Below are 15,476 nucleotides of genomic sequence, written 5' to 3' on the forward strand. Positions count from 1 at the left end.
ATGCATCAGTTGAAATTGTTTAAATCTATCTTTTCTAAAAGAAAAGACTGATTTAAACATTTATTTTTAAACAATTTAAACTTGTTTCTAGAAGTAGAAATTTCCACCAAGTATTTATACATTTTCAGAGGAAGGCATGCAGTTTTCATTTCAGTACAAATTAATAAGATGACAAGATGGCCTATTACAGCCAAGTGGTCAATCTAATCTTTAAATACCTGTGTTACTCCAATTTTTAGGCTTACCACAACAGGTGCATTTGTGCATTAATAACAATAAAAGGAAAGTGAAATATAAGCAAAATCTTTCAGCACTCAAAAACCACATGGAAAAACATTAAGTAACTGTGAGGAGTGCATCAAAATTGTCAAAGCAATAAAGTAAAAAAATTAATTTGTCTATACAGTGATGCCAACTGTATTTTAAAGAAATCAATGATTTGATTTTTTTATCAGGTCAAGTAATGCTGATGTGGCTGGGCTTATTGAGACATGGTGCTACTCAGAGACATAAGATGAAGAATTTCATTTTTGTGAGTAGTGTGTGTTAAGGAGAGATAGGGAAGGAATAGAGGGTGGGGAGCTGATGCTTCTGATTAGAATCTGCTTGAAGGTCAGAAGAATCTTCTGAGTCCAATCAAGGCAATTAGGCTGTTGAATTACTGTGGTGTTAAACAAAACTTGCATTAAAGGGAAGAGATAGTATGTATGTTATAGGCCAAACAGCTCTGATGAGTATGACAAAAAAATCTCTTTAGGCATCTGAATGGGCCAGCAAGTGTGACTGTTTTATAATGAGTGACCTCAACCAACTTCTCATAAACTGGAATACATGGACTGGAAATAAACTATATGGTAAAAGGTTTTTGAACAAACTGGATGATTACTATGTATTGCAGCATGCTCAAGTACAAGGAGTTCTAATATCCTAGATCTAGTTCTCACTAAAGAATCTTACTGTATAAAAAAACTTTACAGTGGTTGCAACCAACAGAAAGTAGTGACCACAGTATCCTAAAATGGACTGTATCTAAAGAAATCTAAATAGTTAAAGATAAAGGTGAAAGATTGAATTGGAAGAGTGGACTATAATGAAAGAATGAGATATTTCTTATTAAATGTAAAGGCATCAATTTAATTGTATCTCATATTGTGACTACCTTCACAACAATAGTCTTCTCTATTAGTGAAGTGTTACTTATTCGAGGTAGTGCAATACATGGTAACTCATTGTGAAGGTAGTCACAATATGAGATGCATTTTAATCGATGCCTTTACACTACAATTACAGTTTATTTTTATGAGCTAATTATGGTGTATTTACACGGACATTATACAGTTATTTCATGCTCGTATCATATTATGCTTTGTGCATTTATATTATTATTATTATAGTATAAGAGAATATGTAACAAAGTCACTGAAACTGATTATGAGAAAGCACTAGCAAAGAGAGCTAAGAACAGGGAGATAAGTTCTTCTCATATGTGAATATGAGAATGAAGAGAGTAAATCAAATCCAATAGGTCGCTTAATTGGTTGTAATGAAATGTCCACAGAAAGTGCAGCAGAAATGACAGATTGGTTGACCAGATACTTTTAAATGATATCTACAGTTGAAAGCAACTCAAAACTCTAGGAAGTGTTAAGGTTACCGACTGCTGTAAAAAAAGTGAATAATGATCTCAGACAGTGTTTCTTAGTAAAGCTATTGAAATTAAAGGAGGGAAAGGCTCCAGGAGTGGTGTATATTCAGTTGTAATTAAAAAGGATGCATACGAGTGTGTTGAACTTGGGTAAGTCAATGAGAGCTTCATTGAACTTTGAGAAGATTCCTTTGGACTGGCTGCGGAAAGAAGAAGGTCCATAGACCAGCAGAAATGGCAGTGAGAAATCTGCGGTCAGATATCTGTAAAATAAGTCATATAATGATCTCAGAGAAGCATTTGAGTTTAATGGAGGACAAAACTCTAGGGGAGAATTAAAAAGGCTGCATGTTAGTGTGTCAATCTGTTGGGAACGTTAATGAGCATGTTATTAGATTCCAACAAAATTTTCTTGGACTGGAGAAGAGCCAATGTCTCCCCAATCCACAAAGGCAGTGCCAAAGAGGAGGTAGGTAACTATAAGCCAGTAAGTTTGATTTGTGAAGTAGGGGAATATTGTGGAGTCTATGGTTAAGGATGCCATTAGGACCAGCTTGAGAAGAATGACATCTTGATTAGGTTCCAGCATGGGTTTATTAAGGGAGGTTCATACCTGACCAAATTTGGTAAATTACTGTGATGTCATCAAGCAGTTAGGTGCAGGTAACAATTTTGACATTATATAATTAAACTTTAGTAAAGATTTTGATATGATCCCCCTTGGAAGGCTGCTATATAAACTGAAGAAGTTGGGTTTACTGATAAGATCCTATGCTACATCGCAGGCTGGCTAATAGGCAACAGAGTTGTCATAAATGGTCAGTCTTGAGGATGGATGAACAAGGGTAACAAGTGGCATCCCTCTGGGATCAGTGTCGGGTCCCTTCCAACATCAAATCTTCGTAAATGATATCGATGAGGGCATCCAAGGTCAGCTGTCACAGTTTGCTGATGATTTAAAGGTGGGAAGCATAGTTAACAATCTAAGCCATGTTGCTTCAGAAACACTTGGATCAATTGGATATATGGACCAAAAATGGCAACTAAAGTTTAATGATTCTAAATGTAAGGTTATGCATCTGTAAGCAAGAGAGAGTGAGAGAGAGAGAGAAGAGTTAAAAGCAGTTGAAAGTTAAAAGACACTGTTATGATTAAAACCAATATGAAATACCCACAAATAAAAACAAATGCAAAAATTATATAAAATTTTTTACTTTTCTGAAGCTAACAAGACTTTGACATCAGTCTTGATCACAGGATAATAATGTGTAAAATGAATGGCAGAATTTAAAACAGAGATTAGTTGTTATCTTGGTGCATGCATGCATACATACATAGGACCAAAAATCTGTAATTAGATAGGGGAGACATACATTAATCAAATTTTGGTGCAATTTAATTTCAAGAGTTTCAGCTATTAATAATTTTGTGTAATTATGTTGGATGTTCAGAACCCTGGCCTCATTGAACAAGAATATGTAACCTCTGTTAACAGCATGGAAAGCTAATTCAGATCAGACAAATGAGAGACAAGGACAGAAGCCGAGTGCTTTAACCCTCACGTCTAAATTACATAACGTGAAGCCTCGATATGAGGAATCATAGTCTTTACAAGATATATTATAAACCAAGTCATTTGTTTGGAACACAAAGGAAGAGTGAAATGAGTGATTGTTTAGAACTGCATATAATTTCCTCGTGGGTTTTGAAACTATCTTGAACTCTGTGTCTTTAAAAAGAGTATTCAAATGGCTATACCATTGTTATACGGAAAGGAAATAAAATAATATTTTTTTACCGTATTACTTTTGTTAGCAAGTATAGTTTTATACAACTCTAAATTCACATGTTGAATTATATTTTCTAGTAACATATTCCTAGGAAGAGCATTGAATTTATTACTTTTATTACATCGGATATCTTGAATATCTGATTTCATCAAATCTTCAACTTGAGATTCATGTTTTCCAGTAACAACCTTTAAATTTTTCAAGACCCTTATTGTGTGTTTGATTAATATTTGTGCTTTTTTGAATGTTAGTTGATCTTGACTGAAGTGCAGTTGAAAGTAATGAAAATTCTTCAAGAATGTCTATCATTAAAGCAAGGTGTTACAAAAAATTAATGTTGGCTAATCTCTTTGCCAGACCAGAATAAGAACTTGAAAAATGCATATATGTATGATATGGGCACCAAACAGCAGTAGCAGCTTGTAAATTACATGCCACCCATCATGGTCCCAGTACTCGGCCAATTTTACTAATTTAAATTTCAAGCTACAGAATCAATGGTTTAAGAATTTCACACCCAACCCCAAAATACATCCGATTTTGGTTTGATTTAGCTCGGTTTGATTTTTATTAGATTGGTGATAAACCAAATAAATTTTATCTAAAAGTATTTTAAAATGATTAACTTGTTTTATTTCAGATATTGCATTGTCGAGTTATAATTGCAATTGATGATTTAAACAGTGCCAAACGACAATTTTAGGAAAATTTTCTAACTTAGCAGCTACTGGATTTTCTGTATCACCATATATTATTATTATCAGCCATATGATGCATGAAAGCCTGAGGTCTAACCAATCTAATAGGTTATTATGATGCAGTGACCAAGGAACTGGATGCAAAAATTATTTTGATGTATACTTGGATTTCAGGTAGACGATATTATTGCTATGCTGCACCAGCCAAAAAAAAAAAAAAAAAAAAAAATTCCCGAGTCACCAAGAAAGAGAAGAATGATGATATCCAGCTCAGGACCCTGGGTGTGCCAAGCCCATACTCACCAGATGTGAGCCTCTGGGGTTAAATTATTACATGTTTATATTTTGAAATGCAGACCACAGCCAATTCGTTAACAAAATTAATCAGTAATTCACAAAAGTTTTTAAAAAAAATGCAATTTTAATATAGTTTTATCATTTTTTTTGTGAAAATGAAAAAGACAAAGAATAATTGTTTTTGCAAAAAGAATTCCCTTAAGTTACTAGCTGATCTAGAGGCCTCCTAGAGAGTTACCAAAAGTTTCATCCCAGGATTATCTAGCAGCCCTGCAAAAAAAAAAAAAAAAAAAAAAAAAAAAATTAAAAGCTGTACTTTTGAAACATAAGTATTGTTGCATCTCAGCATGATGCCCAATATAACAGGAAAAGACAGCTTACATGCATAATAGAACAGATGGGAAGATGCTACAGCTTTGCTCTTAAGACTAAACATGGTTTTCATCGCTTCAAACATCCAAAAACCAGAGTGGAGGTATTGCACTCAGTCATCTACCACTTGGTATTGCCAGCAAATCACCATTTTCTCTGTGTGATGAGGATAGCTCACTTTAACCTATGCTTATATTGGTTCACACCTGGATGGTCATATTCAGTATTCTACTTGAATTTCCATATCCTTTTTTTTAATAAATTAGGATATTAAATGCTATTTTATGACATTAATTTCCACTTATTCCATAGAACTAACAGTTATGAAACAAAATACATATCAAACGACAATTTGAGCTGTACAAAGAATAATTCATTAAAATATATATTAGATACTTACCATGTGGCCAGCTTTCAATATCCAGTATAAACTGAAATTCTTAAATGATTTCACAAAACCACTTGTTCGATTTCCAGGAAATGCCATAGGTGTTCTTGGTGCTTTATTGAAATTTTTAAGGCCCGCCCATTTCAATCTTTGAATCCAGTTTAATGTTCCTTTTATTTTCATGTTTGTATTAAAAAAAAACAAGAAAAAAAAAAAGCATTTACTCATTGTGAAAACAAAATAAAACTTTGTCAAATTAAACTTAGTAACATTAGTAAAGCAATGTGAATGTGTAGCAAGCAGCACTTGCTACACATTCACAACAGAAACCTGATAAAAATGTATATCAGGATATTGATTTTCGGAGGTGTACTGTATGGAGTAGAGTTGTGGGGTTCAGCTGCAGACACCACAATTAAACCATTAAAAGCCACTGAATACTGGCTCCTGAAGTGGGCAACCTGGAAGTGTCATCTCCCACCACAGCAGTGCACAACACCGATGGCCAAAGCGCTTAATTTAACCAGGTTTTCAGAATTAATGCATGAGAGAAGACTCATCTTCACTGTAAAAATGATTGTCTGGAGAGTCTCAGCACCCAACGTTTGGAATACCGTGTGCTGGCGGATTCCCCAACCAGCTCTCCGTTCCACTCCCAAGCTTCTTGCTCTTCCTTCGAGGCTACATTTGAAAGATCGGTTCCTCCCTTATCAGAAGCTCCATCTGGTTCAATCCCTGCATGCTGACTTATTTAAAATCATAGATGATAAAAAGTATAGACGGCTCATCCTAGATCTGCATGTGGTCTCCACAACTTCCAACTGATCTCAGATTGTTATGGCTAGGCAAGAAACTCTCAAAAAACTGGACTCGAGAAAAATATCTTTTGTTATCACAATTTGTATTATTTTTGTTATTTTGTATTAGTTTTCCTTCCAAGTCAATGTTATCTGCTATGAGTACTTTTTTTTTTTTTTTTTTATAATCTGCCTATAATTAATCTTTATAACCCTGGCGAGGTTATCTCTGCCGCTTGTTAACCCCTGGCATGGTGCCGTGAAGGGTATTGTAGGGTTGTGGTACCTGTGTGTACCAGTGAACTTTACAATAAAGATCTTATTTATTTTAAAAAATTTAAACTTAATAACAATTTTTCCTAATGAGATCTACTTGATAAAACTGAAAAATTAATCGATTAGATTATTACTGCTCACATCTCTGACAGGAATGGAAGAATTCTCAGAGTATTGTAGACAGGTTGTAAGGAAGGCCCATAGTGTCCTATCAATGACTCATCGAACATTTGCTAATAGAGATAAGGATGTCATAATCCCATTATATAAGGCTATCATTAGACCACACTTGGAATATTGTATTCAAGTATGGAGACCACACCTAAAGAAAGATTGTGCTTTTTGAAAGGGTCCAAAGACTGGTAATTCACCTGATGAGATAGGCAAAAGGACATCCATATGAGGGAAGACTTTGAATATATGGGTTGCAGAGCTTGGAGACTAGGCACCTTAGAGGAGACTTGATTGAGGTGCTTAAGGCTCTGAGACGCATAAGAAAATTAATAAGAATTAAATTTTCACAATTATAAACGATTCTAGAACTAGGGGCCATAATTTCAAGTTACAGGGGGGGGGGGAATGTTTAGACTGGATTGCAGGAAGTTCTATTTTAGCCAATGAGTTATAAATTACTGGAATAAGTTACCTACTGGGTGGTAGAGACTGACAGCTTGGGGAAATTCAAATGTCAGCTGATTATTACCTAAGGGAGGAGGGAAATGCATAGGTTGTCTATTTCTTTTTCTCTTATTAATTATTTATTAACTTTCTTCTTATTATTATTTATTTATTATTATTTTTTTGGCTGGTGCAGCATAAGCCACAGCTAATGCTGCACCAGCCACGGCCATTGCTAATATTAATAAGTGACTTCTTTAAAAGAAGCTAATTCAAGGTAACCCAGCAGTTAGTGCATATGTGCTTACTAAATTTTGTTCAAATTAGAATTCCAATTTTTAGTCCTACCTGAAGGAATATTACAGATTTATTGTCATCTACTCCTTTTGTAGTCACAGAAGATTATTTAAAATAATTTTTCTCTTTAATCTGTTCAAAGCATGATCAATTAATAGCTTATTTAATATGTACTGTAAGAAGGGCACATTTTTGTTACAGATGAGTACAAATCACAGAAAATATTTATCATGTGTGAAATTTGTTTGAGAAATTAAAGAGTTATACATAAGGTATAATAGGAAGAAGTTGTGATTAGCCTGACATTTCAAGAGCTACTCTGCACTCTCCTTCTGGAGTTGTAAAATTACTGATCCTCCCATTAATTTATTATTTAAACATTTTAAATTACAGCATCAAAAGAAGGGAACAAGGTAGCTCCCAAAACAATAGGATAATCCCCATCTACACACATTATACCTCACACGTAGCTCTAATTTTTTAAATGATTCCAGAGGGAAGGCCTGCTAACTATTCAATACTTCAAATATCAACTGTGCAAAGTATGTTGTTAGCTACCAAAATGGTTGAAATGCCTGTTTACCATTTTTGACGTAATCCATGGGTCGGCAGCCATTTTTGATCTAATTAAAAAAAAAGAGAGAATCTGAAAAGCCATGCCACAAGCTCAAGCTGGGAGGAGAGTTTTTTAAGAAATGGAATAGAATGGGAAGGTGTTTTATTAAAAAAAATATATATTTTGAAATATTACTTATTAATAATGAAAAAACGTAACACACATCCAATTGTACCACATAAATGGAACACAACAAATTAGGTACGAATTAATGTGACTTTTGCTGCTGAACTTTTTGAGCGAGTCTCTCACCATCAGGCGAGTATGCCGTAATTTATCTTTAAACATGTAAAGAACTCACATCGTTCAGATGGTTTCATGATTTATTTTTAATATAGTTCATGCTCGAAAATATTTGCCTGCAGAAATTCATCGAACCAAAAACTGAGAGAGGCCCAAAAGCAAAATTTTCAAATTTAGCTATGTGTTGCTTTTTCCTTTGAGCATGTAACTCAGCTCTAACTTTTAGCCCACATGAAGCAATTTGAAATGAAGTCTTGTATTTGGTCTTGCTTTTTCAACTCATCTACCACCATCCATTTGTGTAGAATTGCAGAGGTAGCCTTTTGCCTCTCCAAATCCTAAATTTCAGTTTTAAGGCATTTTAGCCTTGCACTCCACGTGTCCTTGATTTTTAAGTCCTCTAACTCCATTTCAAATTGTGCTTCATGTGGGCTAAAAGTTAAGGAGCCGCAGGTTCCAACCCCTACATAATCAATTCCATTTATTTGGTACATTTTACACTGCACATTTTTGCATGTTATTTCATTGATTTTAGTATGTTTCAAAGATTTAGTGGGATATTTCTTTACTTTCAACTTTTAAAAGAAATTATTTAGTTCCTCTATTGTACACATTTCCATTAAATGGTAGGTGAACATCAGACCATTTCACTTAGCCTGATGCTGACCTATTGTTAATTTTTGCAACTGCAAATTCAGAGCACCATAAGGTATCTGAAGCTGATTGAGCTTAAAAACTGTTTTGTTAGTTCCATCTAAGTGAAGTAGTGGTGTCAACTTACACTCTAATAAGATAGAAGCAGCACTGAAACAGATATTAGGACTGCGGCAATTTTAAATAAACAGCAAGGCATTTCTCTTTGGGAATGTGTTGTTCATTTGAAATGAATGTGACAACTTCAACGATAACAAATAATCATTAAACCACAATTACAACACTCCTGTAATTGTGGTTTATTGGCATGTCAATAATTACCTTCTTCAGTTTAAGTTGATAACCCCTTATTGTATTGTCACTGTTTGATTCATGTGTTGGTGCACTGTCAGCTTTGTTTTTTGTTTTAGTTAGTTGTTGGCGCATCGGCCTCTGTGTCCATAATACACCTCCCAAGGTTTTTGCAGTACTGTGATCCAAGCCCGAGGCGGGATTCGAACCCACGACCTTTGGGTTGCTAGGCAGGCACTTTACCCACCCGGCTAGCCCGGTCGGCCACTGTCAGCTATAACGTACCTATTATGGTATAAGGTGGAGCGCATTTATAGTATTTGGTATGAGGCTTCAAATAAAGTTATATTTTCTGATTAGTTTTAGAAGAGTTAATGAGTTAAGGATTTCTGCAGAGACTCATTCTGTGGACATAGCTGCTATTCAAGTGCCTTTTTTGTGGGTGTCTACACGAAGGGCACTCTTCTAAAATTTTGAGGTTTTTTCCTTGAGGACTAGGGTTATCCAGCAAATGGATATGGATCCTAAATCTTGTGTGGTTGTTTTTAATGAGAATCTAGACATTACAGTCATTAATAGCCTGTGTACCCAATTTTCTACCTGTGTTATGGTCTTGTCTCCTGTTCTAATATTGAATTCTACCTTATATCTTTATGCTGCCCACCGTCAGCTGATTTTGATCAATTTGTGGTTTATCCGGAGAATGCTTTTAATCTTCCTGCAATATTTTAATCTCATTTGACATGAATGCCAGAAATCACATTTCTGGTTTAGCTCCTACAATGATTTTTGTGGCCATCTCCTTGAGGAGTTCATAATTATCTACAAGCTCACTATTTTAAATAGGCCACAATTTCACTAATTATTCCAGTTTCACTGGTAATTCAAATATTGACTTAACTCTCTTAACTCTCACAAATTTACATTTTAATCTGACAGTTTCTGATTGGAGCATCATGGCTGACTGGTGTATAAGTGATCATTGTGTGACTTTTTTCACAGTTTTATCGAAACCTATGTTACTTTCTAACTCCTTGCCTCTGCAGCCGAACTAGTAAGATTCTCTTTAAAAAACATACTGTCCTGCCTTTGATTCTTCTCTTCTTTGGGACATCTCGGCTACATTGCCTAAATCATTGACATCCCTTTCAATTCTTGAACTCGACAAAATTCAAAATTCGATAATTAAAGCTTCTTATCGATCTTCAAGAAAAAAACCTCTTTGATTTGCCCATGGTGGACCTAGGGGCTATCCCAATTAAGAAAGCAAATTCATAGTGCATGCCGTTTTTATCAGAGACATCGAGATTGGCTTCAGGATGATGTAAGAGTATTCTACCAACAGTATACAGATTTAAAAAAGAAATACATTAAGGCTATTGCAACTCAGAAACAGGATGCCTGGATGGGTTTTGTGCAATGCTCTGGGAATGCTAATCCTTGGGGCTTGCTATATAAGCTTTTGCGTGGGAAAATTTTTACCCAAATACTGGGTGGTTATAAAATAAGTTTCCCTATTCAGGAGACCCTAATGTCAAAACGGGTAGAGATAGTACTGTGAAAATCAGCTGATATGTCATATAGGGTATGGGGAAGAAATTTGTAGAAGAAAAGTTCAAATTTCTGCCACCAGGGGAGAAATCGGCACTGTAAACATGGGATGAATACTTAACTTAGGATTAGATTTTAATATCAGAACTTAGAAATCTACAGATATTGTTCTATGTGCTTTCCTTCACTTGAGATGACATTGTTGAAAATGGAAGACTGCATGTGACAGTTTTGCATAGCATCTCATTGGGGCTATATGCTGTTTAATGCTTGCTTTTAAAAATCAACAAGCGTCTGTATGCCACCATGGTAAACTCTGTCTTTAAGGGATCTCCATAGCCAGAAATAACAGGGATTGAGATCTGGTATCGGGTTGGTCAGAACTCTAGAAAGTCTCTAGAAATGACTTACGAATGTTGAACAGAGTAGTTCCTTCACTTGTCAACCAACGTGGGGAGGGGCGCCATCTTCCATGAACACTATGGTCTCCAAGCATTGCCTTTCTTGCAGAGCGGGAATAATGTGATCTCTTAGAAGAGCACAGTACCATGCACTAGTTACCGTACACCTTACGGGGCCATGACGTAGAGACTCTTCAAAGAAAAATGGTTCGATTATAAACTCTGCTATGAATCTACACCATACTGTAATGTACAGACTTTGTAGTGGTCTTTCATGCACAGCAGATGGACGAGAAATTCCCCATATTCGGTAGTTTTATGCATTTACAGCCCCACGAAGAGTGAAATGTGCCTCATCAGACCAATGTGTCACACCAAACTGACTGTTGAGTCAGTTTGGTGTGACATAAGCACTGCGAAAGCAAAAATAAGAGTAGGAGTGTGTTATAGGCCTAATGACTCGAATGAGTACAATGAACAATTGTACAGAGAAATACAGTGGGTCAGTAAATCAGAATGTCTTATAATGGGGGATTTTAACTTCCCAGATATTGACTGGAACTTGTGGGTTGGTCACTCACACACAAGTCAGATTTTGTGGATTTATTGGATGATTGTTTTCTGCAGCAGCATGTTCGAGAGGCAACCAGAGAAAGTAATACTCTTGATCTGGTTATCAGCAGTGATCATTCGTGTATTAAGAATTTGCAGATAAAGGAACCACTAGGTGGCAGTGATCACAGTGTGCTGAAGTGGGATTTACTCAAAGAGGTAACTACCGTCAGGGGTAAAGGAAAGGGTTTTTGCTTCCGTAAAGGGGAGTACAGTGCTCTCAGACAGTTTTTAAATTCTGTACAGTGGGATCAACTGACGATGTTACAAACAGTAAATTCTAAGTGGGAAGCATTCAAGGAATTAATCGTGGAAGCTACTAGACTTTTCATACCGATGAAGAAATATTGTTCAAGGTTTAGGCCTAAATGGTTATGAAATGAACTAATGAGACTCGTGTCAGAGAAGAAAAATGCATGGGATGCATATAAATTATCAGGCGACGCAGAAGCCTGTAGCAGATATAAGCTAGTCTGTAATCAGGTCACAAAGGAGGTTCGGCAGGCAAAGGCGGATTACGAGAAATCTTTGGCAAAAGATGCTAAGAAAAACAGCAAGGATTTCTTTACTTATATAAACTCTAAAAGGAAGGGAATGAATATGATTGGTCCACTTGACATCGATGGTTCGACTGTTGATGATCCTGCTCAGATAGCAAACAAACTGAATGAGTATTTTGCATCTACATTCACACGTGAGGAATTATTACAGTTTGAAAATGGAAGAAGGTTATCAAATTGTAGCAGTGTGCTTAATGATTTTGTAATAACTAAGAGCAAAGTGGAGGAGAAATTGCTGAAGTTAAACATAAGAAAGGCACCTGGGGTGGATGGGATCTATCCAGTTATATTAAAGGAGGCGGCAAAGCAACTAAGCAAACCCTTAGCCATAATTATGAGAGCATCCTTGGATTCAGGGGAGGTTCCCACGGACTGGAGATGTGCAAATGTATCCCCAATTCACAAAGGAGGTTCGAAGGGTGACACGAGTAATTACAGACCAGTTAGTTTAACTTCTGTTCCGGGTAAAATAATGGAGTCACTGGTTAAAGATGCATTGCAGGATCATCTAGACAAGACTGCAGCAATAATTCAGACACAGCATGGGTTTGTTAAGGGAAAGTCTTGTCTGACAAATTTGATTGGTTATTATGATGTGGTCACAAAGGAACTGGATGCAAAAAATAATTTTGATATCATATACTTGGATTTCAGGAAAGCTTTTGACACTGTTGCGCATGGAAGACTACTGTACAAATTGGAGCAGAATGGTATTAAGGGTAAGTTGCTACAATGGATAAAAGGATGGTTAAGTGGGAGAAGACAGAGGGTGGTAATCAATGGGTGCTGCTCTTCGTGGACTAATGTTATTAGTGGAGTCCCACAGGGTTCGGTGTTGGGTCCACTGTTGTTTTGTATATTTATCAATGATATTGATGAAGGTATATCAGGCTTAATGTCGAAGTTTGCAGATGACACGAAGGTTGGCAGGGTTGTTAATGACAGTAATGGCAGTGTGCTACTGCAACAGGATCTAGATAATTTGGGCAGATGGGCTAAGAAGTGGCAACTGAAGTTTAACCTTGACAAATGCAAAGTACTGCATATGGGTAGAAGTAACCCCAGAGAAACGTACCAACTGTGTGGTACTACACTTAAGGTGGTAGAAAAAGAAAAAGACCTGGGAGTAATTGTGCAGTCAGATATGAAGTTTTCTGAGCAATGTAGACAGGCTGCTAGGGCAGGTCATGGGGTTTTGTCAATGATATATAGGAATTTTGCTAGCAGGGAAAAGGAGGTGATTGTCCCTCTGTATAAGGCAATGGTCAGGCCACGCCTTGAGTACTGCGTACAGGTCTGGAGGCCTCATTTTAGGAAGGATGTAGATTTGCTTGAGCATGTACAGAGAAGAGCAACACGATTGGTGAGGGGAATGAAGGGATCCTCTTACCAAGAGAGGCTTAAGTTCTGCAAATTGCAGTGGCTGGAGACTAGGCACCTGCGCGGTGATCTGATTGAGGTCTATAAGGCCTTGAATGGGTTGAGCACGCTGAATTTTGATGGGATCCTCCCACTTGTTCAGAATACGAACCTACGGGGACATAAGTTCAAATTAAGAAAGGACAGATGTAGAATAGATGTGTGGAAATTTGCCTTTAGCCAGCGGGTGGTTAATTGCTGGAACAAACTTCCATCTGTCGTTGTGGAAGTTGATAGGTTAAATAAATTTAAGGAGGAACTGGACAGGCATTTGGAGGGTATGGTGTGATTTTTTTTTTTTTTTTTTTTTTGGCTGATGCTGCATAAGCTCCTACACTTGCTTTCTTGCATCAAGTGCCACTACTACTACTACTACTACTACTACAAAATCATTCGAGCCCATGTATCATTAAGTTCCATACGAACGTAGAAATTGTAGAGCAAAGTCTATTCGTTGTTGCTGATCACAAGACTAGTCCTTGCACTATGTGAATCTTATACGGAAACCAGCAGAAAATTATTCGAAGCACTTTACGTACAGTAGACCAAGAAAAGTTCAAGTCTCTTGACACACCTCTGGCACTACTGAGTGGTAGTGTTTTGCATTCTGACCACTGCAACCACCACTTCATCCACTACCTCCATTCCGATACATGGCCGTCCTCTGCCTGGAATTACACCTAACTGACTGGTCGCTTCAAATTTCTTTATTAGTTTTCGAAACCCTACTGACATCAAAGGTCCTTTACGCAAACATTTAAGTTTCCGATATTCACAGTGCTACATTAGCATTACAAAGGGTACTAGGAAAGTTTTGCAATATGACGCAACAATGAATCACAGGAAGCTGCTTGTTGCTGCATGTTGAGACATGTTCATACGTGTATAGTAGCCGCCGCGCCAAGTCGATGGGCTCAGTTATTCATTAGTAGTGAAAGTGTAAAGTGCTTGCGATGGCATCGTGGTCACGAAATGAGATAGGGACAGTTTTGCAGTATAATTCCGTGCGTGGTTTAACTATAGACCAGTGCTTAGAAGAAATGACTCTTGCACTAGATGATGATTGTCCACATCGTACAACGATATTCAGGTGGTATAGAGAATTCCAAAGGGGAAATTTCACTCCAGAGGATTATGAGAGGCTGGGAAGGCCACGAACGTCAGTTACGGAGGAAAACGTTACTGCTGTGAGGAAAATGCTTTACGAAAACAGGCGAGTGACCTACCAACAGATAGAGGATACTTTGGGCCTAAATGCACCAGCAATTCGTTCGATTCTGCAAGATCATTTGCACGTGAAGAAACTTTGTTCTCTCTGGGTGCCGCATCAACTGACTGAAGAGCAGATGACACGACGTGTGACTTGGTGCCGGGAGATGTTAAAAAAGTTTGATAAGGGACAATCTCGGTATGTGAACAACATCGTGACAGGTGACGAGACTTGGCTGTACTATTACGATCTGCCGACCAAGGCTCAAAACAAAGTTTGGGTCTTTGATGATGACGACACACCCGTAATTGTCAGAAAATCCCGATCTGTAAAGAAGAAAATGATAGCTGTATTTTTCAAATCGAGAGGAATTGTGGAACGTGTCGTTTTGGACACGCAGAAGACAGTCACAGCTAAGTGGTATACTGAACAATGCCTGCCTAAAGTCATTGGATCTATGAAGAACCTGCGGCCAAAGTCAAGAATGGACACCTGGTACCTCCATCACGATAATGCTAGAGCTCACCGCGCCAAAGCCTGCACCGAATATTTGACCACGACAGGACTGGAACTTCTCGAGCGCCCTCCCTACAGTCCAGACCTTGCTCCCTGCGACTTTGCACTGTTCCCGCATGTGAAAATGAAGCTAAAAGGGAGGCGGTTTTCCAGTGATGAGGACCTTCTACGGGCTTGGGAAAACGAGTGTGCTTTACTCCCTAGTGAAACTTGGCAGAACTGGTT

The 15,476-nt window shown here is 37.2% G+C and overlaps 1 protein-coding gene across 2 annotated transcripts in view; it reads right to left on the reverse strand.

Annotated features, from left to right (window-relative positions):
* Positions 1-15,476, reverse strand: part of LOC150083123 (retinoid-inducible serine carboxypeptidase-like) — a 316,995-nt gene that overhangs the window by 12,965 nt on the left and 288,554 nt on the right. Inside the window, exon 12 of one of the 2 annotated variants that reach the window (XM_090377052.1) lies at positions 5,203-5,360. The exons of the other annotated variant lie outside the window; for it this stretch is intronic. Coding sequence (XP_090233178.1) covers positions 5,203-5,360 — 158 coding nt within the window. The remainder of the gene's footprint in view (positions 1-5,202; positions 5,361-15,476) is intronic. 2 annotated transcript variants of the gene reach the window in all.

The sequence above is a fragment of the Mastigoproctus giganteus genome, chromosome 7, assembly GCF_048544385.1.
Source record: "Mastigoproctus giganteus isolate SK-2022 chromosome 7, ASM4854438v1, whole genome shotgun sequence".
In the NCBI taxonomy this organism is placed as follows: domain Eukaryota; kingdom Metazoa; phylum Arthropoda; class Arachnida; order Uropygi; family Thelyphonidae; genus Mastigoproctus; species Mastigoproctus giganteus.